Source organism: Prunus avium, chromosome 8 (genome assembly GCF_965620075.1).
Source record: "Prunus avium chromosome 8, drPruAviu1.hap1.1, whole genome shotgun sequence".
Taxonomy (NCBI): Eukaryota; Viridiplantae; Streptophyta; class Magnoliopsida; order Rosales; family Rosaceae; genus Prunus; species Prunus avium.
Window position 1 is genome coordinate 32,588,236 of NC_142291.1, and position 21,958 is coordinate 32,610,193.

The following is a 21,958-nucleotide window of genomic DNA, read 5'->3' on the forward strand; positions in this document are numbered from 1 at the left end:
TAATTCAACAAAGAAAATAAAATAATAATTAAAAAAAAACCGGTTTATCAAATTATTAATTATAATTAACCCAAAAAAAATATGTGACCGTCGGATTTAGTATTAATCAAGAGCTCCTATTATATGTAATTTTAATGTATTAATTATATTATGTCGTATCAACTTAAAAGAAGCCGTCTCACCTTCATATCACACAAATTCCACTCACATTGCCTTCTAAATTCAGAGTAGACAGAGAAATGGAGAAGGGACAGATAGCCTACAAAGCTCACTGCTTGGTCTTACCCTTTCCGTGCCAAGGCCATATTAATCCTATGCTCCAATTTTCCAAGGTTTTAGCTCACAAAGGAGTTAAAGTCACACTGGTCACTACCCGCTATATCCACAAGACAATGTACGGATCAGCATCGAGCTGCATAGCGCTGGATCTGGAGACCATCTCCGATGGCTACGACGAAACCGGGAAAGGAGAAACAAGCATAGATGCCTATTTGGAGAGCTTTTGGAAAGTAGGATCGAAAACTTTGGCTGAGCTCCTTAAGAAGCTTTCAAGCTCAGGGTCCCCAGTAGATTGTGTTATTTATGATGCTTTCATGACTTGGCCTCTGGATATTGCCAGGAAGTTTGGAATAGCTGGGGCTGTTTTCTTCACACAATCTTGTGCTGTTGAAAACATCTACTACCATATCCACGAAGGACTTCTGAAACTTCCTCTTGCTGATGATCAGTCTCGGATTTTGCTTCCGGGGTTGCCACCACTTGAACCTCTGGACTTGCCATCGTTTGTATACGATTTTGGGTCTTACCCGGGTTTTTACCAAGCGTCTGTGGGTCAGTTCTCAAATGTTGACAAAGCTGATTGGATCCTCTTCAACACATTTTATGAGTTGGAAGAACAAGTGAGTACATAAGGAAGCCTTTTTTTTCCCTTCTTTTTTTAGATATTTAGTCATATACCCATTCTTAGCACTAATAATATAGATAAATCCTACACCATTTAATTTCTATAAACAAACCCAAAATTGTGTTTTGAGTTTTTTTTATGAGGTTTTGGGGTTGAGTTTATTTTAAGAAATCAATGACAGTTTTGTAATTTAAAAGAAGTTAAAGCCTTTTTGTTAGGTTGTAAATGAGCTTTGGGTGTGTTTATAAAGTCTATTTCATATGGGGTGTTTTTATAATTTGGAATCCTATATTGGGTATAATAGTGAATCTCCCTTCTTTTTTCTCAACTGTCATATATAATTAATTTTATAAGCTTCAATGAAACTAATTGGTATTAATTCTTTGCTTAGGTGGTGGATTGGCTGGCTAAGTTTTGGCCACTGAGGACTGTTGGACCAACTATACCATCCAAGTACTTAGATGAGCGACTTGAAGATGACAAAGAATATGGTGTCAACCTCTTTAAATCAGACAATGATGCCTGCATCAAATGGCTAAACGAAAGGCCAAAAGGGTCTGTTGCTTATGTATCATTCGGCAGTTTCGCAGAACTTGGCGTTGAGCAAATGGAGGAGCTGGCTCGGGGTTTGAGGAGGAGCAAAAGTAACTTCTTGTGGGTGGTCAGAGCATCAGAAGCAGCTAAAGTGCCAGAAGGATTCGTCGAGGAGACATTGGAGAAAGGTTTGGTGGTCTCATGGTGCCCCCAAATGGAGGTTTTGGTTCATGAGGCTGTTGGATGCTTTGTTACACATTGTGGTTGGAACTCAACTTTGGAGGCTTTGAGTTTGGGGGTTCCAATGTTGGCAATGCCACAATGGACTGACCAAAGAACCAATGCCAAGTTCATTATGGATGTGTGGAAAATAGGGCTCACAGCTCCATCTGATGAGAAAGGGCTTGTGAGAGAAGAAGTAGTGGAACATTGCATAAGTGAAATAATGGAGGGAGAGAGAGGGAAAGAAATGAAAATCAACGCCCTCAAATGGAAGGAGTTGGCTAAAAAGGCAGTGGATGAAGGTGGAAGTTCAGACAAAAACATTGATGAGTTCATTTCAAAAGCTGGTTCAGTGATGGCCATGTGTTAGAAAACCCACATATATAAGTAAAAATAAAAACAGCTTTTAAGCAATAATATCGTATGCCAAATCTTATCAATGGTAAATATTTCTTTTCATCCTGGTATTTGTGTTGCAAAAGTGACGATGTATAGCTTTAGTTATGACAAAAATTCTTTGTCTTTAATTAAAGATCGCATTGTTTGTGTACATCGACACAAGATGAAATATCAATAGTCCGATCTTGGTTAAAAATTAGATTGATGACATATAAATAGTCCGGTCTTTGTTAAAAATTGGACCTCCTAGACATTGCCGAATTATTAGTGTTAATTGACATTTATCTTTCTTTTACTTTTAAGTGACATTTGAGGGTTTAGTTTTTGTCATTCTCTTCTCTAAATAAAAAATAAATAAGGCAGACATGGACTTAGTCAAGTTGGCCATAGCTGATGTGCAAGGGCGGAACCATGAATTTTTCAACGGGTGGGCTAGCTAAAGTTCTTAGCTTAAAATTTAATGATTATTTTTTTTGGTACTTACAATTTCTATAGTCTTTCTAGAAATAAAAGTAAACATTAAATCATTTCAACTACACTAGTTCATAGCTCCATAGACTAATTTTCAATAAGCTTTAAAATAAACCAAATAGGGTGTTGAAGATAAATGTGAACCTTCCAACATAATTTCACCACCACTAATTAAATAATGGGGTTTTATTATTTTAGGTTCGACCCATTCGAGATGCAAGTCTCTTAATTACAATCCCTTGCTTCAAGGGAAAAACCCTTTGATTCCATCATAAAGAAACAGAACTTGTGTGTTTGGTTTTGCAACTGCTCCCAAGTCCAACCTCAGGGTGCCTACGTATCCCTCGCGGGGAATCAAGCCACTCGTAGTTCAAAGAATTGCAATGAATAAATGACTCATTGCAAAAAAGGGAATTTGAATGAATTTGATTGAAAAAGTGTTTGAGTGAATTTAGCTGAATAAACCAGGGATTCAATTTTGATGTGTGTTTGGGGTGAATTTGGTTAAAAATGAACCAGGGATTCAATTTGGATTTGAGATTTGGGCAGTTGCATCTAGATTGAGTCTCTAAATTGCCTACATACCCTTTCGAAGGGATCAAACCAGCGTAGTTCGGAAATTAGGAAATTAATGGGTAAGTGTGGCCCACTAATTGAGAATTTCTGTTTGAGAGATTTGAGTTTAATCTCATTGGAATTTTCATGGGTAGATGACCCATGGGGAAAATTAGATGGTTTTGTACCATCTTTCTTTTTGTCAATATCTAAGGAAAATAATGAGCAATTTTGATTAACCTACTAATTTTCTAAAATTGACATTTGCACTTGGAAAAGTGTTTTGGCGAATTTGGTTAAGATAAACCAGATATTCAAATTTGGTTGTGGTCGCGTCTATTGGGATGCTAGACTGCCTACGTACCCTTGATAAGATCAAACTGACGTAGTTCCAAGATTTGGAAATTAATGGGTAAGTGTGGCCAAAAATAATTTAGAATTTGTGTCTTTGAGACAATTTGAAGATTTTCATAGGTAAATGACCCATGAGAAAAATTGGAAATTAATGGGTAAATGTGGCTCACTAATTGAGAATTTATGTTTGAGAGATTTGAATTTATTCTCTTTGGAATTTTCATGGATAGATGACCCATGGGGAAAATTGGATGGTTTTGTACCATCTTTCTTTTTGTCAATGTCCAAGAAAAAATAATAAGCAATTTTGATTAACTCACTAATTTTCTAAAATTGACATTTGCATTTGGGAAAGTGTTTTGGCGAATTTGGTTAGAATAAACTAGGGATTCAAATTTGGTTATGGTTGCGTCTATTAGGATGTTAGACTGCCTACGTACCCTTGACGAGATCAAACCGACATAGTTCCAAAATGATTGTTTAATTTGCGTGGTTTTGTACCACTTGGGATTTGGCGTGGTTTTGTACCACTTAGGTCTTCACTTGACCGTCTGGGAATCAATGGGCATTTTTGGAATTTAAGCCCATTAATCCATAATTTACGGACTTGAGACTTTGCATCAACTGTTCGCCAACTGGATTGTTTTCCACGGACAAGTCCGTTGGGCTTGAGATTTGTGATGAACGAGTCCATTATATCTGAGGTCGCCAAATCTTAGAATATTGGCTTAAGACTGTCTCATGTTGAGAGAGATGCACATCAGCCTTTAACGGGTCCCAATTAGACATCTGCTTGCTAAGCCAACTTGAGAGTTGTGGCTTTGTTGGTCTCATATTTAACTGACATCTTGCAACTTGGTGACAAAAACAAGTATGCGTTTACGGCAAACATATGTCCCATAATTTGATTAGGCCACCCAAGCAAATTGCTTGAACCAACTGCTTTCTCTTTGCTGGATTGGAACTCCCAAACCATTAAAGAAACAAACCCGTCCAAATAGGATTAGAGAATTCATGCTTCTTAATACTTTTGCGGATGGCATTGGAGATTTGCTTTGTGGGTTAAAGACCCGAGCGTGGAGGAGCTCCAGAGATTCTTTGTTTCAGATGCAAAAAATTTCCTTAATTGGTGGTGAGTCAAAATGGCTCTCATCTCCTTGAATTGAAGCTGCCAGCTTCGTTTTTTTTTTTGTTGTTGTTGGGACTTTAGCTTGCTTTGCTTCAAAAACCCTTTTTTGTTTGTTTTGCTTCTGTAGCGTCATAGCCCCAGAAATTGATTTCATATAAATTTGCTTCTGACCTGAAGAAGAGCAAAGCTTTCTTCATTGTTCTCTTTTTCGGTGGCAGAATCCTTGAATTTTGATTCAAGGTTTTGCTTTTGATTCAAAGCCAAAAGTCATCACGTGGTGGGCCTTCTTGGATTTTCAACCAACAACATTGGCTTGTAAAATCCCTTCCTGATGGTGTTGAGGTGAGTCCTTGGTTTCAAGGACCTGTTAGCTTGCCACATGCTATTTTTCTCCTTCACAAGGAGGGCTTTGTTTTCTTTGATGTGCAAGACATCAATTTCCAGCCACGATGATGTGCTTTGTCGTGAGCTTCATACAGAGGCTTGCAATTACCCTTAGAGTAATTACATGATTCCTCTTTTGCTCTAGACTCCGTGATGGAATCACCACATCATTGTCCATTCTTTCTTTGCTTTTTGCTTGCAGCCAAGTCAGACTTGGAGTTGTGACAGGTTTGAGATGGTTTCCACCATCATATGAGATCAATCCTTCCGGATAATTTTGGATGCTTTAAACATCACCAAGAGAGAGGCCTTGCAGTGGATTTGTGATGGTTTGCTCTGTACTTTTTGTACAGCAGGAGCAAAGTCTAGCAGAAGCCATGGGAGTATGCCTTCCTCTGGTGTTGTTGTTGGCTTTCTCGGCGTTGCGTGACTCCTCTCCTCCTGCGGCTGTCCCCCTTTTTTTTCCTTCAGCACTATCATGCGATCTCTGCAGCTTGCTGGCTGCCTCCCCCCCTTTTCTCCCAGCCATTTACCCCCTTTTTATAGGCCTTGATGTGAGGAATTTGAGTTGGAGTCAACAATCACCTCTTAGATGGGATGCTTATCCTTTAGTGTTTGATACTTGGCAAACACTTATATATTTTTTGATAAACCTGCAAAGGAGGAATATTTCAATTCCCATCCGAATAAATTTGTATGGCTGGAATTATATTCATTTGTTATTTTATAATGGTCAGCCACCCTTTTTTTTGCACTTATCATTTTAGATTAGGTAAGGTTCGTAGGATTTGGGCTTTGACCAATAGAAACTTGGCAAAAGAAATAAATTTTGTGAATTTTTTTTGTTCAACATAGGGTTTAACACCATAGTGGCTTTGTACTTGTTTATGTTCCTCGTATCAATAAAGTACTATATCGTTCTTTATAAAAAAACAAAAAACAAATACATATTAAATGCAATTGAAAAATACATATGATCAAAATGAAAATATGTTCAATAACATAATTGAAAGTGAACCGATTTTAATGTGTATTTTTATTGCTGTCCTCCAACTAAATTTATAAATAAATAAATAAATAATTTTACTTTTTTGGGCTTTAATAAGTTAATATATACTGGGTTAATATTGAAAACAAGTTAAATATATAGGTTTTATATTTTTTCCTTAAAAACTCACACTTGGCTACAGTCCACTGTAGCCCTTAGTGTGGTTCTGCCCATGCGGATGTGCTCCCCACTCTACACCCGAGTTCGAATCCCCCTCCCCGTAATTTATATTAGATTAAAGTAGAATATTGCTCTTGTATTAATAAAAAATAATAATAATAAGAAAATTGTGTTTAGAGTTTAGGTTAGACGTGGGAATATTTATTTGAAAAGAGAGTGAAAAATATTCATTTGCAAAAATTACTTTAGAAATGGACATAGCATTTTGTTTTATAGTGAATAAACATAACGATTAACAAAACAACGATGGAATGGAAACCTATAGGATTTTGTCGATTGAAGGAAATAATTTCCAATGCTAAAAGAAGTAGAAAACTATTTTTCTGGTTACAATTCTCTGCTTAGAAACTCTTCTTTAAAAAAGAAAATGAAAAAAAGTGGTAACTTTAACGTAACCAAATACAATACCTCATATCAAATTTCATCAAACCCAAGACAATTCTCTTACTTTAATGAATTTTACCAGAAGCTAGGGCTGAACCTCAGTTTTGCAATGAACTCATCAATGTTTTTATCAGAACTTCCACCTTCACACACTGCCTTCCTGGCCAAGTCTCTCCATTTCATTGAATTCTTCTGTATTTCTTTCCCTTTCTCTACCTCCATTACTTCACGTATACAATGTTCTACTGCTTCTTGTCTTACAACCCCTTTCTCATCACATGGAGCTTTAAGTCCTATTTTCCACACATCTATATTATTAGTGTTAAGAATGGGTATATGACTAAAGGAAAATGCTAGGCTTACCACATTTTTCATACCACATTCATACCACCTCTCTAATAGAGGTGGGCCCCATTGTATTGGTGGGCTCCACCTCTATTAGAGAGGTGGTATGAATGTGGTATGAAAAATGTGGTAAGCCTAGCATTACCCATGACTAAATATCTCTTGTTATTTCTTGGTAGCACTCTTATGCCAAATTCTGTCACAGGCTCACAGCCCTTGCCCATCTCTTTGCTCATACAATACAAGACAGCCTTGCTTTCAAGGATTTATTTTTCTCTTTGGGTTGGTTTGTCTTTGCTGTATTATCCTTTGGATACTCTTTTTTTTTTTCTGTGGTGTCGATAAAATTTTGTTTCTTATAAACCGACATGTCTCAATTGCATATAAACTAGGCCTGTAAGTTGTAGCCCAAGTGGGATTGGGATGAGATGGAGGAGGCGTAGAATCTAATTTTCGTGACATTAGGGGATCTGGCAACCCAGATCAGAACAAGAAAAACAGAGACTATGTAGCAGCCATGCAGCCCAAGAGGCTTGGGGTGTGCAAGATTCAATCCAAATTGCCCAAATTGATCGGTCTAATCCAATTTTATTTGGTTTTGATAATTTGGCGAATTGGATTGGATTTCTAATTTCCAAAACATACATGATTGGATCGGATGGCGAAATTGCTTGTGAGAATCCAATCCAATCTAGTTAGTTTCAAGCTTATTTTGTTTGTAATTGAGAAAGTTATGAACATTTTAAATAATTTGATGGAGTTATGTTTAATATATTATAGAATCAAAACAATTTTCTCTAGCATTTCATTTATATTTTACATTTACGTCTATTAAAATGTTTGATTAGATTAAACGTAATGATAAATGTTTCATATTTCATTATTATATTTTTTAATTATGAAAACCGATCATCCAATCCAATATCAATTGAATCGGATATTGAATTTAAACCTATAGTCCGATCGGATTGGATTGAAAAAATCATAATTCAATATATATTGGATTGGATGCGAATTGGCTAAATTACATTGGTTTTGAAACGATACACACCCCTACCAGAGACTATTTAATTAGTTATTTAATTTGAAATGATTCAATATTTTTAAACACTATGTATAAGAAGACCTCAAAACCAAAGGGTGATTATACAATAATTTCCCATTTATCTTTTCCACTTTATATTGCACTGTAAGGGCGGTTATGAGATTTTAGGTGTCACAAGTCTTAAATAAAATTATATAAAAAGAATTAGACCATATATATTGATAGCAAATTTAAAACTACTCATCAATAGCTAAAGGATTATCAAACAAATAATTCAACAAGGAACATTAAATAAAAAGACCCATGGTTTATCAAATTATTAATTATAATTAACCCAAAAAAAAATTTTGGCTGTCGGATTTAGTATTAATCAAGAGCTCCTATTATATGAAATGATTCTACATTTTTATGCATTGTGTATAAGAAGACCTCAAGACCAAACGGTGATTATACAATAATTTCCCATCTTTCTTTTCCACTTTATATTACACTGTAAGGGTGGCTCTGATATTTAAGGTGTCACAAGTCTTGAACAAAATTATATAAAAAGAATTGGACCATATATATTGATAGCAAATTTGAAACTAGACATCAATAGCTAAAGGATTATTAAACAAATAATTCAACAAGGAACATAAAATAATAATAAAAAACCGTGGTTGATCAAATTATTAATTATAATGAACCCAAAAAAAAAAATGTGGCCGTCGGATTTAGTATTAATCAAGAGCTCCTATTATATGTAATTTTAATGTATTAATATATTATGTGGTATCAACTTAAAAGAAGCCGTCTCACCCCGTAGATTCAAACCTTAATTGGAAAACTTTTACAACACCAATTGTTTAGGGAGAAAAGAATCCAATTGTTATTTCTTGGTTGCACTCTTATCCCAAATTCTGTCACAGGCTCACAGCCCTTACAAGACTATTGAGAGCAACTGCAATTATAGGTATAATTTAAGCAAATTGAGGTGCCACAACTTTTCTACCCTTCATGCAACTCCATACTTGTTTTTATTTTTTGTGAACTGGGGGCTAGACCCCCCAAAAAAAGAAAAGAAAAAAACCAAGACAAGTAAAACATTTGGGGATCTGGCACCCCGCTCAGATCAAGTAAAACAGAAACTATGTAGCCTAGGTCAGCCAGTGACTTATTTTATTTGAAATGATTCCATATTTTTATGCACTACTTATACGAATAACTCAAGAGTCGAGATCAAAAGGATGATGATTATACAATAATTTCTCATCTTTCCCTTTCCATTTTATATTAGATGGGCTTATAGGAACCGTAGTTTTCCTTTTGCTTTATTTGATTAAGTTTTTAAAACTCATTCATTTTTTGGACCTATGTAACAAAGAAACGTAAGGAAATGTCTCGGTTCACAACTTGGTTGACACGTAAGGAAACTCATTCATTTTTTGGACCTATACATCAGAGCACGTGCAAAGATGACTTGGTTGACAAGGTTTCAACATCTGCAGTTTCGTGGAAAGTTTGTGCACTTCATGTTCCCCTCCTGTATATATTTTGCTACAACAACTTTTCCTAAACACACAAATTCCACAAATTACCTTATAATTTTAGTGTAAACAGAGAAATGGAGAGAGGTCAGAGAGCCTACAAAGGTCACTGCTTGGTCTTACCCTATCCGAGCCAAGGCCATATTAATCCTATGCTCCAATTTGCCAAGCTTTTATCTCACAAAGGAGTTAAAGTCACACTGGTCACTACCCGCTATATCCACAAGACAATGTACGGGTCAGCATCAAGCTGCATAGCGCTGGATCTGGAGACCATCTCCGATGGCTACGATGAAGCCGGGAGAGGAGAAGCAAGCATTGATGCCTATTTGGAGAGCTTTTGGAAAGAAGGGTCAAAAACTTTGGCTGAGCTACTTGAGAAGCTTTCAAGCTCAGGGCCTCCAGTTGATTGTGTTGTTTATGATGCGTTCATGCCTTGGCCTCTGGATGTTGCGAGGAAGTTTGGAATTGCTGGGGCTACTTTCTTCACCCAGTCTTGTGCTGTTGCCAACATCTACTACCATGTCCACAAAGGACTTTTGAAAGTTCCTCTTGCTGATGATCAGTCTCTGATTTCCCTTCCCGGGTTGCCACCACTTGACCCTCTGGACTTGCCATCGTTTGTATACGATTTGGAGTATTGCCCAGCTTTTTACAGAGTGGTTGTGGGTCAGTTCTCCAATGTTGACAAAGCTGATTGGGTCCTCTGCAACACATTTTATGAGTTGGAAGAACAAGTGAGTACATAAGGAAGCTTTTTTTTTTTCCCTTCTTTTTTTTTCTCAACTTTGATATATGATTAATTTTTTATAAGCTTCAATGAAACTAATTGGTATTAATTCTTTGCTTAGGTGGTGGATTGGCTGGCTAAGTTTTGGCCATTGAGGACCGTTGGACCTACTATACCATCCAAGTACTTAGATGAGCGACTTGAAGATGACAAAGAATATGGTGTCAACCTCTTTAAATCAGACAATGATGCCTGCATCAAATGGCTAAACGAAAGGCCAAAAGGGTCTGTTGCTTATGTATCCTTTGGCAGCGCAGCGAAACTTGACGATGAGCAAACGAAGGAGCTGGCTTGGGGTTTGAGAAGGAGCAAAAGTAACTTCTTGTGGGTGGTTAGAGCATCAGAAGCAGCTAAGGTGCCAAAAGGGTTCGTCGAGGAAACATCGGAGAAGGGTTTGGTGGTCTCATGGTGCTCCCAATTGGAGGTTTTGGTTCATGAGGCTGTTGGATGCTTTGTTACACATTGTGGTTGGAACTCAACTTTGGAGGCTTTGAGTTTGGGGGTTCCAATGTTGGCAATGCCACAATGGACTGACCAAAGAACCAATGCCAAGTTCATTATGGATGTGTGGAAAATAGGGATCACAGCTCCATCTGATGAGAAAGGGAAGGTGAGAGAAGAAGTAGTGGAACATTGCATAAGTGAAATAATGGAGGGAGAGAGAGGGAAAGAAATGAAAATCAACGCCCTCAAATGGAAGGAGTTGGCTAAAAAGGCAGCGGATGAAGGTGGAAGTTCAGACAAAAACATTGACGAGTTCATTTCAAAGCTGGTTCAGTGATGCCTATAGTTCATTTCAAAGCTGGTTCAGTGATGCCTATGTGTTAGAAAAGCCACATAAGTAAAATCAATACAGCTTTTAAGCACTACGTGTGATTCCAATAATATTGTAATCCAAATCTTATCAATGGTCGTTGTCATCTTATAAATATGTCTTTTCATCCTGGTATTTGTGTTGCAAAAGTGACGATTTATAGCTTTAGTTATGACAAAAATTCTTTGTCTGTAATTAAAGACCGCACTGTTCGTTTACATCGATATATGATGACATATCAATATAGTCCGATGTTAATTAAAAATTAGATTGATAACATATAAATAGCCCGGTCTTTGTTAAAAATTGGACATCCTGGACATGGCGGAATTATTAGTGTTAATTGACATTTATCTTTCTTTTTCTTTTAAGTGACACTTAAGGGTTTAGTTTTTTTCATTCTCTTCTCTAAATAAAAAATAATGAAGGCAGACATGGGCTTAGTCAAGTCGGCCATAGTAGATGTGCTCCCCACTATGTGCATCCGAGTTTGAATCTCCCCTTCTTGTAGTTTATATTAAATTAAAGTTGAATATAGCTTGAATCAATAAAAATAAAAATAAAAAAATAAAAAAATAAAATTGTGTTTAGGGTTTACAACAAGGGTAAAATTGGATTTTAGAGTTCACAACAATGTGGGAGGGTGTGGTGAGCATTTAGCTGGGTGGCAATAGAGTTCCTTTTTCAGCGAAGCCAATCTCAAATTAACCAATCATTCCAGCTCAACTACCTTGACCTCTCTCTCCTTCTCGCCCTCTCTCTGTCTCTGTCTCTCTCTTAATCTCATTCACCACACCATGCCCTTCTCTGCAACTCTCTCACCTCCCACTCTTTCTTACTTCCCTCAAACACAACAACACCAACAACAATTGCATCTTCCTCACACTCTCAATCCCTATCTCAAACCGAAAAGTTTCAGTCTTCAATTTCAATGCGCCCAAGCCTCCAGACGAACCCCTAATTACCCTCAGGTCCTCACTCACTCACTCACTCTCTCTCTCTCTCTCTCTCTCTCTCTCTCTAAATCAATCACTCTCTACAATTCTAATCAATTAACCCTTTGGACTCTTCATTTCACAGGGCGGCGCTGATAATCTGGTTGATGATCCGCGCAACTGGAGCCGTTCGATCAACTCCGAGGTTGACCGGCACTATAATTTCGAAGACGATGATGAAGACGATGAGGATGACGACGATGATGAAGAAGAAGATAGGAGTTTGGATTTATTGGTGAGGTTTGTTCAGAATATGTTCAAGAAGGTCTCCAGGCGAGCCAGGAGGGCCGTACGATCAGTTCTCCCCGTCTCAATTCCCACCAAATTGGTAACCATTGATTATAAATTTGGGTTCCATTTTTCAATTTTTCGAAAGAAAGCTGGGATTTTTATAGCTGAATTGTTGAACGGTTTTTTGTTGGCTTGGCTCATACACAGGTGGGGTTTTCTGTTAATGGGGTGCTCGTACTGGCATTTTTATGGGTCTTGAAGGCATTTCTTGAGGTAATTATATATGCAATCCACATTCATGTATACAAACTTCCATTTATTTGGTTATCTATGAGCTGTTATGGGTTTCATATCCATGTGAGTTCATGATCAATTGCATGCTCTTGAGTATTGTTACTGGTTCTTTTAAGGGTCTTTTCCCAGCACGTTTTGGTTCTCAATTCATTGAGCAAAGATGTTAGTTGAAACCCCCATTCTGCATACACGGTTGGTAACATTAGCTAGCAGTGTGGCCTTCTGTTTTTCTTTTTATTCCCTACCAATTTTAATTTTATCAAATTTGTGTTCTGTTATTTTATGGACTGAAATTTTAAAACTTGAACCATTTGTTGCTTGTGTGATTATTCTTCTTTAACACCAGTTTTGCAAAGTGGCCTTGTTTCTTGATACCACAGGATTTTAGAGTTACTGGACTCAACACAGGCCATGGTTCTTTTCTATGAATAAATCTCAAAAAGAAATAAAGTCGATTAATAGTAAGGGAGAAATAAAATAGTATAAAAACAAGTAGTATCTCTGCTATTGCACTTCATCGGATAGCAGTTTTGCAATGCAAATGATAATACTTGCAGCACTTTGTGGAAAGCTCGGTTACAGATGGGAAGAGTTAGCTCTTTGTCAAAGCTGGTTCCTCTGGAAAGAAGAACTCAGCAGCCAAAGTGTCCTAGTAATGGTTAACTCTGCTCGGTCTATGGTTAGTAGCCATGCCTGAAGCTGCAGTTGTATAGGCATCGTTTTTTTTCCTTTCCAAAGCCTTGATCTTTTAGTGAGTGCTGCATTCTCTATGTTTAGAAGGCCTTTGACAGATTTGAAATGTTGACAGTTGTTAAAGTATATGGCTTTTCAAATCAGACTGCTCTTATAGTCGGTGATCTTATTGAGGGCTCACTTGTGGTGTCATACTAGGCATAGAAAACAGTATTCACAGTCTTATCTGCGTGTTTGCATCAGGCATGAGTCATATCTGTAATTTATTTTGACTTATACAGCACCTGGATGGCTTCTCCTTATGAAAGCTTGTTATGACCTTTCTCTTTGTCTGTTTTAAATCTAGGTTGTTTGCACCCTTGGAAGTCTAGTGTTTGTAAGCATCTTACTCATCCGTGGGATATGGACTGGAGTAACCTACGTACAAGAAAACCGCAACCAAAAACTCCGCAATTTTGAAGATGAAAGCCGTCCGTGGACTGGCACACAGCCGGCAACCTGATACTTCCACTCAGAGAAGAGAGTTGTTCAACTATAATCTCACACCAGAATAGGAGGAGTATACAATAAACAATAAAGGAGGACTACTTGAAATCAAGGATGATAAGAAGATAGCATAAAAACCACGGTTCTGGTCTGGAAAGAATTATAAGTATGATGTAACTTCCTGCCTGAACAGGTACACAAGATGTTCTTGTGATTTTGATTTAGCACCATGTATAATAGCATAGCAGGGTAAAATTTTGTTATACGTTTCGGGAAGGTGGGGTGATGGTTGGGTTCCCCCCTGTATGATACATATAATGTCGACAGAAATCCTGTCAAAAATGAAATTTTCCATTGTGAGCTGCAAGTAGGGTCCTGTTTGGTATAGCATATACTCGTCTGATTTCATTATCTTCGATTCTTTTCATTGTTATAATGATAGTTCAATGCCATCTATATTGACTCATTTTCTCTGTTGGCATGTGAATATAATCGGTTCATAAATATTTTACAAGATCATTTTCCGATGGATTTCTAATCTCATAAACGTTCCTTCACAAGTGAGTGACTATCAGCAATTGATGATGGCTAGAGCTGCCAACGCCGGACCCTAGCATTCTTCTTGAAAGTGATCATCTGGCCACCAAACCAAGGAAATAGTCACTGCTTCATTAGAAATGATATTGCCAATGGCAAATCACATTCCCAAGGGAAGCTTTTCCATAGTTGCCATGCCACCAGTGACAAAGACATCTATTTAGGTGGTTGGGTAGTTGGGTAGGCCCCTGGCAGGGGTTCCTGGGATTGCTTTGCTTTGGCTACACATTACATTTATGTCCCTTCCCGCTTTGTTATCACCATCATACAAAGTATATACTTAGTGTTGGCCACATGAATTTTTTGAATTATATGCTTTTTTAATTAATAATATCCCATATCTTCTCATAAATCCGTACTTTAGAATTTTCTTTTTACTTGTATTACCAGAAAAAAAAAAAATTATGAGAGATTACATATGCAAAACTCCTAATCAATTCAAAATTCGAGTTCAATTCAACTGGATTTGAATTGGAAGTCATATAATTTGTACTAATAGTACCAACTACGTATTAATTTAGCGATATTTTCATAATGTTGCACCTTTTGTTATAAGTTTTTGTCCAACAAAAAAAATTTGCATTTGAGATTTTCATTTCCGCTCAATTTTTTTGTTTAAAAAAAACTGTATTTTCTGGTATTTTAAATTAACCAAAGTCATTTTATAGTATTTTAAATGTTTTACCATTTTCTGCATTTTGCTTTACATAGATTATACCAGTATTACGTAAATAACCTTTACTAATACGGTCCTTCGGCGGCAAAATTTAATTTGAAAAACCAAAAAAACTGAGAAAGACAACTGTGGTTAAAAGAGGTGGTTAAGCCAGGCCAGCATCACATCAGAGACAGCCAACGGTCAATTCTGGGCCGTCCGTTCCCTCCCAATCTTAACCAAACCCTAGACCTCAGGTTAAGTTTTGCATCTGCCACTTCCCATTTCCAGTTATAAATACCTCGCCCAGAGCTCCCCCTCAGATCTCATCTCAATCTGAAAAAGAGGGCGTCTTAATAAACGCCTTCGACTTTTCTTCTTCGTGAGAGCCTCTTCTTCTTCTTGTTTTTCTTATTCTCAAATTTCTTTGGTTTTTTCGTCGCGTTTAATCGATCAAAATGAGAGAGTGCATTTCGATCCACATCGGTCAGGCTGGTATCCAGGTCGGCAATGCCTGCTGGGAGCTTTACTGCCTTGAGCATGGCATCCAGGTAAACTCTCTCTCCATTTCTCTATCGATGCTGTTCGTATATTTACTTAGATTTTTGATCTGTGATTTGTTCTAGTTTTATTATGTTTCTATTAGATCTGTAGCTTTTGTGCTGTGATTCTTCGTGTTGATCAGATCTGCGATTTTATCTACATTTCATTCAAAAATTCAGTTAGATCCGTGTTTTTCATCAATCGATTGAGCCTAGAGATGTCAGTTTTGATTTGCATAAAAAATAAACATTAGTAGTGTTGTAAGAAACCTTGTTTCGCTCGGATCTGTTGCCAGACGGATCAGATCTGCATAATTTCTCAAACTGGTTTTGAATTATTTGTTAACTGGACCAATTTGTTCCTCACTCGCACAAATTTTGCAGTGTTTTTTATTTCTAAAGGTTGTGTGTTTTAACATTTAATAGACAAGTGTAGATTATAACTCTCTGCTCAATTAGCTAAAATTTGTTTTGTGCTCAGCTTTTATTGTTAAGATAGTTAACAGCCAATCTTAGAATTATATAATCAATTGTTATTTATTAGTGTTTTTCATCGTAGTTTTGATTGGATATGTTTTTTAGTTTCTAATTCTTTGCTTTCATTTATAGCCTGATGGCCAAATGCCTAGTGACAAGACCGTTGGTGGAGGAGATGATGCCTTCAACACCTTCTTCAGCGAAACCGGAGCTGGCAAGCATGTGCCTCGTGCAGTCTTTGTTGATCTTGAGCCCACTGTCATCGATGAAGTGAGGACTGGAACTTACCGCCAGCTCTTCCACCCTGAGCAGCTCATCAGTGGCAAGGAAGATGCTGCCAACAACTTTGCCCGTGGCCACTACACCATTGGCAAAGAGATTGTTGATCTCTGCTTGGACCGCATCCGTAAGCTTGCTGACAACTGCACTGGGCTTCAAGGTTTCCTTGTGTTCAACGCTGTCGGTGGAGGCACTGGCTCTGGCCTTGGGTCTCTTCTTTTGGAGCGTTTGTCTGTTGACTATGGAAAGAAGTCAAAGCTTGGGTTCACTGTGTATCCATCTCCACAGGTCTCTACATCTGTGGTTGAGCCCTACAACAGTGTCCTCTCCACCCACTCTCTCCTGGAGCACACAGATGTTGCTGTGCTACTCGACAATGAGGCCATCTATGATATCTGCAGGCGTTCTCTTGACATTGAGCGACCCACCTATACCAACCTCAACCGTCTTGTGTCTCAGGTACGGATGACTATCTGATGCGTAAGTTTGAAGAGAATGAATTTAGATCTTATGGATGTATGTGAAATTACTTGTTATTAAATGGGTTCTCTTTTGTTTTTCAGGTCATTTCCTCTTTGACTGCCTCTCTGAGGTTTGATGGTGCTCTGAATGTGGATGTGACTGAATTCCAGACCAACTTGGTGCCATACCCCAGAATCCACTTTATGCTATCCTCTTATGCACCAGTCATCTCTGCTGAGAAGGCTTACCATGAACAGCTCTCAGTGGCTGAAATCACCAACAGTGCATTTGAGCCCTCGTCCATGATGGCCAAGTGTGACCCTCGCCACGGCAAATACATGGCTTGCTGCCTTATGTACCGTGGTGATGTTGTGCCCAAGGATGTTAATGCTGCTGTTGCCACCATCAAGACCAAGCGCACCATTCAGTTTGTGGACTGGTGCCCTACTGGATTCAAGTGCGGTATCAACTACCAGCCACCCACTGTTGTCCCAGGAGGTGACCTTGCCAAGGTTCAGAGGGCTGTGTGCATGATCTCCAACTCTACCAGCGTTGCTGAGGTGTTCTCCAGAATTGACCACAAGTTTGATCTGATGTATGCCAAGCGTGCCTTTGTTCACTGGTATGTGGGCGAGGGTATGGAGGAAGGAGAGTTCTCTGAAGCCCGTGAGGATCTCGCTGCCCTTGAGAAGGATTATGAAGAAGTCGGTGCCGAGTCTGCCGAGGGTGAGGATGATGAAGGGGAGGATTACTAAGAAGTCAGATTGAAGTTTGAACTTATCCTTTGTTGTAATGCTTTGTATGTCTTTTTCTGTCATGTGGTGATGCCTATAAGACTTGTGTGCTAATGGTTTTCATTCTATATGCAATGTGATGATATATGGTTAGACTCGTGTGATGTTTTGCTATTCCCAGTTCTTGTTTATTATCTTTTTCTCTGAAACCAACCCCCACTCACCCGTGATTGGTCCACTTGTTAAGGCCAATTGTTGGCCTAGCAACTCCCAATGCCCAACAGGTGTGATCAAGCAAGCACATGTCAAAGCTAGATAAAATTAAATTAAAATTATTGGTATAAAGAATTGAAATGCTAAAAAAAACAAAAACAAAAAACCAAGAAAGAAATGCGAATGAGAATGTTATCGAATGAAAAATGACAAATGAAATGGATTATTTTTTATAAAAGTGCACACATGATATAACAACCCGGACCAGCAGCAGCGGGAGACGTACGGGAGACGTACGGGAGAGAGAATGCCATTTGAACTCTGGTCTCACGTGTGAGACTAGATACTCACTACTCCACACTTTTATATTTTTATACAAATGATATTATACTTTAAACACTACGAGGCGAGGCGAGGGGAATTTGAACTCCGGTGCAAAGTGAAGAGCACATCCGTTCTAACCAACTTGGCTAAGTCCATACTCCTCCTGACTATTTAGTATACCAAAAATGGTTCTCGTTGGACTAGCAATATTCAACATTGAGTCTTTTCTTTAATAAATTTGAAGGGAGCTTTTTACAAGCACCCATTTAAGTTTAAATACTCACTATTTACTCATCTTTAAATCATTTTTTCAAATCGTTTATTAGTCTTAAATAATGGGAGCCCAACAACAACAGCATCGACTTTTCAGCCACAAGACATGCTGGGCGCAGAGTTTTCAATTTTAACATTTAATTACTTCAGGTAATTAATTGTACATAAAATGTGCAAAAAGAAACTTGATTCAGTACATATTAATGTTCGAGGCCCATTAGCCCCAGAACAACATCGCAATAAACAGAAGAGAAAGTTATTGATAAGTTTGAGATTTATACAGAGAAAGAATAAACAAGAGCCAATATAATAGTTGACAGAAACCTGTATTTGGATTCTAAGTTATGTGAAAGACTTTGTGCTTCAATTTACACGAGGTGCTATTTGAGAAATCCTTTCGTCTTCCAGAAGTTCATATGGATCAATGTATTGGGGTGATGATATTGGCGAACTGCTTCCGTCGTGGATAAAAGTTGATCCAAAGTACTGCCCAACAACATTGGAGGATCAATATCTTACAGTTGATACAATGTAAAGATTAACATCCCCAAACACAACCACACACACACAAGCCAACACTTCCCCAAACAAGTGTCAAGAAACTTGAAAAAATATGCTTCACGGAACAATAACAAAGAAAGAACTGAACTCTTAAGGTCAAGAGGTCACAAGATGTTCGGGAATCACTTCCATACGCAAGTTTTTTTAGTCATTATCATTATACAATATGTTCCTTGCAAACTATTCTCTTAATAACTTTCCTACTCCTCTGAAGTATACACAGTTGAAATATGCCTTCCTATTTACAATAAGTAATGGTTTCACCTAATATGCATCTAGCTTGAAGAAACCTCAATATCATATAAGCAGCAGTTCTTGACTACATACCAACCATGTTTCATGTATCAAACAGGTGCATAACATGTCAGACAATAACTTCTGTCTTACATCTTAACAGCTTAAACTTTTGAGAATAGCAGTAAACTAGAAAAGATTTAACATTAGTATCAAATGGAGATTCTAAGTTCGAATCCTTACACTTGTCAACCTCTCAATTTATATTGAATTCTACATGCTGAGCTCTTCAGTCGTAGGGAAAGGCCCCCTCTCATCCTAACAACTTAAGTTTTAGGGAATAATGGTAAACTAAGAAAAAAAATAACAATTCTGAAGTGATTGGATGCCAACAATACACAGTGAGATGTGTCTGGATGGTGCAAACATGCATAAAATTATTAACCATCTGAAGGTCAAGGAAGAAAGCTTACCAAGTAGAGAGCAGAGAAGAGTGCTACAGTTATAAGTATTAATGGCCAAAACCCCAAGAAGAATGTCCCTCCAATTGTCAGCAAGAGTCTGGCCCGAGGGATTAGCCCCTAAAAACAGATGAAGAAGTTAATGCTCAATTCCTGGAATTCTTGTGAGTGTATGGTCACATGCACAATGCAATTTAGGACCACTTGAACAAATAAGGGCAGTGAATTATGCTGAAGCTAAGTATGAATTTTTGAAAGAGTAAAAACTGAACAACACTTGGTGCTACTCATCTCATGAACACATAAAAATTCCATTTCATTAAAACTATTGAATTCATTTTAGGATCAACTAATCTAACACAGACACTTCCAAGGAAAACTACGAGCAAATCATTTTATAAACCAATAATGAAATATAAGTGATTCAACCTCAAGGCCTTCACTGTTCAACTGCATGGAGCGCTCCCTTTGATTAGCTAGGCTTTTCTCAATTTCGGTTGAGACCGCATTTCTAGTTGAAAAACCTCTATCTTCTTTTCCCATCTCATCATTGGCTCCATACTCAATCCTCTCTTTTTCCTCAAGCAAAGAAGTGGGAGTCATACCCCTCCTCCTTAATTCCTTCATAAACAGTGACTCCGGAGGTTCTTCACCTGAAAGTTTGATACATACGTTTAAACTGAGGAACATATGAATGCAATCATTCCCTTCACATCATTTAAGAAAAGCAACTGACCCACTAAATTACTCCCAATTGGGGTTGTTTTTTTGCTAAGAAATACCACAAAAATTTCCCATTTGTTCTTAATTCATAAAAATTAGTTTTTCAATTTTAACTACCTAGCCATTAACCAAGTTTTCCTAGTAAATGTTAAACTGACCACTGATTTTTCATTATAAACATTAAGGCAACATAAACTTCTTATTACTATAAGAAAGAAAATCAAAATTGGCTCCTTCACTTTTCATACACAATAACAAAATCCATATTCAAAGCCACTCCCCCAATCTATCCATGCATGCTACTCAACCAAACCAAACAGCGGATTACTTCCAATTTCCAATTTTTCTTTCTAGTGGTTTAGAATTGGTCGCTACAGAAAACACTCATAAACAAGTCGGAATTAAACTCATAAAGCACAAATCTTTGGTTCATAAACATCCTAAATAAGAACCACAAAACAAAATTGAAAGAAAAAAAAAGAGAATTTGAAGAGCTTGCCATTGCTTTTGTTGTCGCCTTCTTGAGCTTTGCAGCAGACCCTTAATCTCCTTCTCAAGTAATATCCAGACCCCCTATAACTTGACAACCTGATAAAACTTTTCCTGGACTGGATTCCCGAGAAAACCCAGCTGGATTTTCCCGGAAAATTTGACTGGGAAACGGGCATAGGAGAGAGAGAGGACTTCAACATTTGAAGAGAAGCCATCTCAATGAGAAAGTAATTTCATTTCGTTGCCGATAGCTAAACCAAAAAAATAAAGAACTGATTTTTTTGAGAGCGAAAGCTTTGTTCTAGAGTAGAGGTGAAGAAGAAGCAAGTGGTGACAAGGGGTGCGGGTGTATTTTAGTGGCCGAGAGTTGGTGGTGGCTAACTTGCGCGGGAGATTGCGTGGGCTGCTTCTTGTGGCTGAAACTTGAGGTCAGAGAGAGAGACTGACATTATTCACTATTTTTTTTTCCCTCAAGCTATTTATATTCACACGCTTGAGACAATTCCAAGCCATCATTTGATGATTTTTAGAGAATATCGTGAATAAATTTAAAATATAATAACTAAGATGTGGAAAAAAAGAATGTTATATAAGAACAATAATACTGTATGTGGGAGACGCATACATCATCATCATGTGAAACATGAGTTATATCAAATAAGGACAAATATGTAATAATACTCATGTGTAAAGTGAATAATGGACGAGAGTGTCGTTATTTATATCATATTTACTAATTATATTGTTTATTATCTCCCTAACATTGGTGAATTGCTACGTATATGAGTTGAGAGGCAATCTATAATATGGTCAGTACTAGCATTGTTGATTGTTATTAATGATTAAATAAGGAAGACAATTCTAATGTGAAAAGTACATTGTGTTGTAATAGGATAATGTATTCGCCTCACAAATACAAAGGAATCAAATCTAGGTTTGTGTTTTTAGCTAGAGTTAGGAGTGGTTTAAGGAGCCCATTGTGAATGGGCTAAGATGGTTGTTAAATTAGATATTCTCCGAAAGAAAATGCATCTAAAAAAGAAAGATATTGTAGACTAGAAGCCAACACAGGTGGGAAATAATAGCATTCCTTTTGGCCTTTTCTAGTCACATGATATCATCTTACACGCCATGGATTTCTTTCCTGT

At 37.5% G+C, this 21,958-nt stretch overlaps 5 protein-coding genes across 6 annotated transcripts; 4 read left to right on the plus strand and 1 right to left on the minus strand.

The window, feature by feature from the left end:
• The first annotated feature begins 224 nt into the window (after positions 1 to 224).
• On the plus strand, positions 225 to 2,183 carry LOC110764597 (UDP-glycosyltransferase 74G1-like). The gene is made up of 2 exons (XM_021967598.2): positions 225 to 899; positions 1,296 to 2,183. Exons 1-2 carry the CDS (start codon positions 240 to 242, stop codon positions 2,028 to 2,030), a joined length of 1,395 nt encoding a protein of 464 aa, XP_021823290.2. The 5' UTR covers positions 225 to 239; the 3' UTR covers positions 2,031 to 2,183.
• Positions 2,184 to 9,512: 7,329 nt separating this feature from the next.
• Positions 9,513 to 11,219, plus strand: LOC110747600 (mogroside I-E synthase-like). The gene is made up of 2 exons (XM_088246263.1): positions 9,513 to 10,217; positions 10,332 to 11,219. Exons 1-2 carry the CDS (start codon positions 9,558 to 9,560, stop codon positions 11,049 to 11,051), a joined length of 1,380 nt encoding a protein of 459 aa, XP_088102389.1. The 5' UTR covers positions 9,513 to 9,557; the 3' UTR covers positions 11,052 to 11,219.
• Positions 11,220 to 11,778: 559 nt separating this feature from the next.
• On the plus strand, positions 11,779 to 14,194 carry LOC110764615 (ATP phosphoribosyltransferase regulatory subunit). Its single transcript, XM_021967621.2, has 4 exons — positions 11,779 to 12,055; positions 12,165 to 12,407; positions 12,518 to 12,583; positions 13,644 to 14,194. The coding sequence occupies exons 1-4, from the start codon at positions 11,882 to 11,884 to the stop codon at positions 13,797 to 13,799; spliced, it is 639 nt and encodes a 212-aa protein (XP_021823313.1). The 5' UTR covers positions 11,779 to 11,881; the 3' UTR covers positions 13,800 to 14,194.
• Positions 14,195 to 15,346: 1,152 nt separating this feature from the next.
• LOC110764603 (tubulin alpha chain) lies at positions 15,347 to 17,686 on the plus strand. Its single transcript, XM_021967611.2, has 3 exons — positions 15,347 to 15,586; positions 16,187 to 16,792; positions 16,897 to 17,686. Exons 1-3 carry the CDS (start codon positions 15,494 to 15,496, stop codon positions 17,548 to 17,550), a joined length of 1,353 nt encoding a protein of 450 aa, XP_021823303.1. The 5' UTR covers positions 15,347 to 15,493; the 3' UTR covers positions 17,551 to 17,686.
• An 825-nt stretch (positions 17,687 to 18,511) lies between these two features.
• LOC110764601 (tubulin alpha-6 chain) lies at positions 18,512 to 21,254 on the minus strand. Of its 2 annotated transcripts, XM_021967604.2 has the most exons (5): positions 20,818 to 21,254; positions 20,025 to 20,248; positions 19,608 to 19,715; positions 19,378 to 19,452; positions 18,512 to 18,825 (listed from the first exon to the last, which is right to left on the minus strand). In XM_021967604.2, the coding sequence occupies exons 1-4, from the start codon at positions 21,023 to 21,025 to the stop codon at positions 19,408 to 19,410; spliced, it is 585 nt and encodes a 194-aa protein (XP_021823296.1). In that variant the 5' UTR covers positions 21,026 to 21,254; the 3' UTR covers positions 18,512 to 18,825; positions 19,378 to 19,407. The 2 variants fall into 2 exon arrangements, with proteins under 2 accessions (XP_021823296.1, XP_021823295.1); XM_021967603.2 differs by lacking the exon at positions 19,378 to 19,452 and having other exon boundaries at positions 20,818 to 21,251.
• Between the last annotated feature and the right edge of the window lie 704 nt (positions 21,255 to 21,958).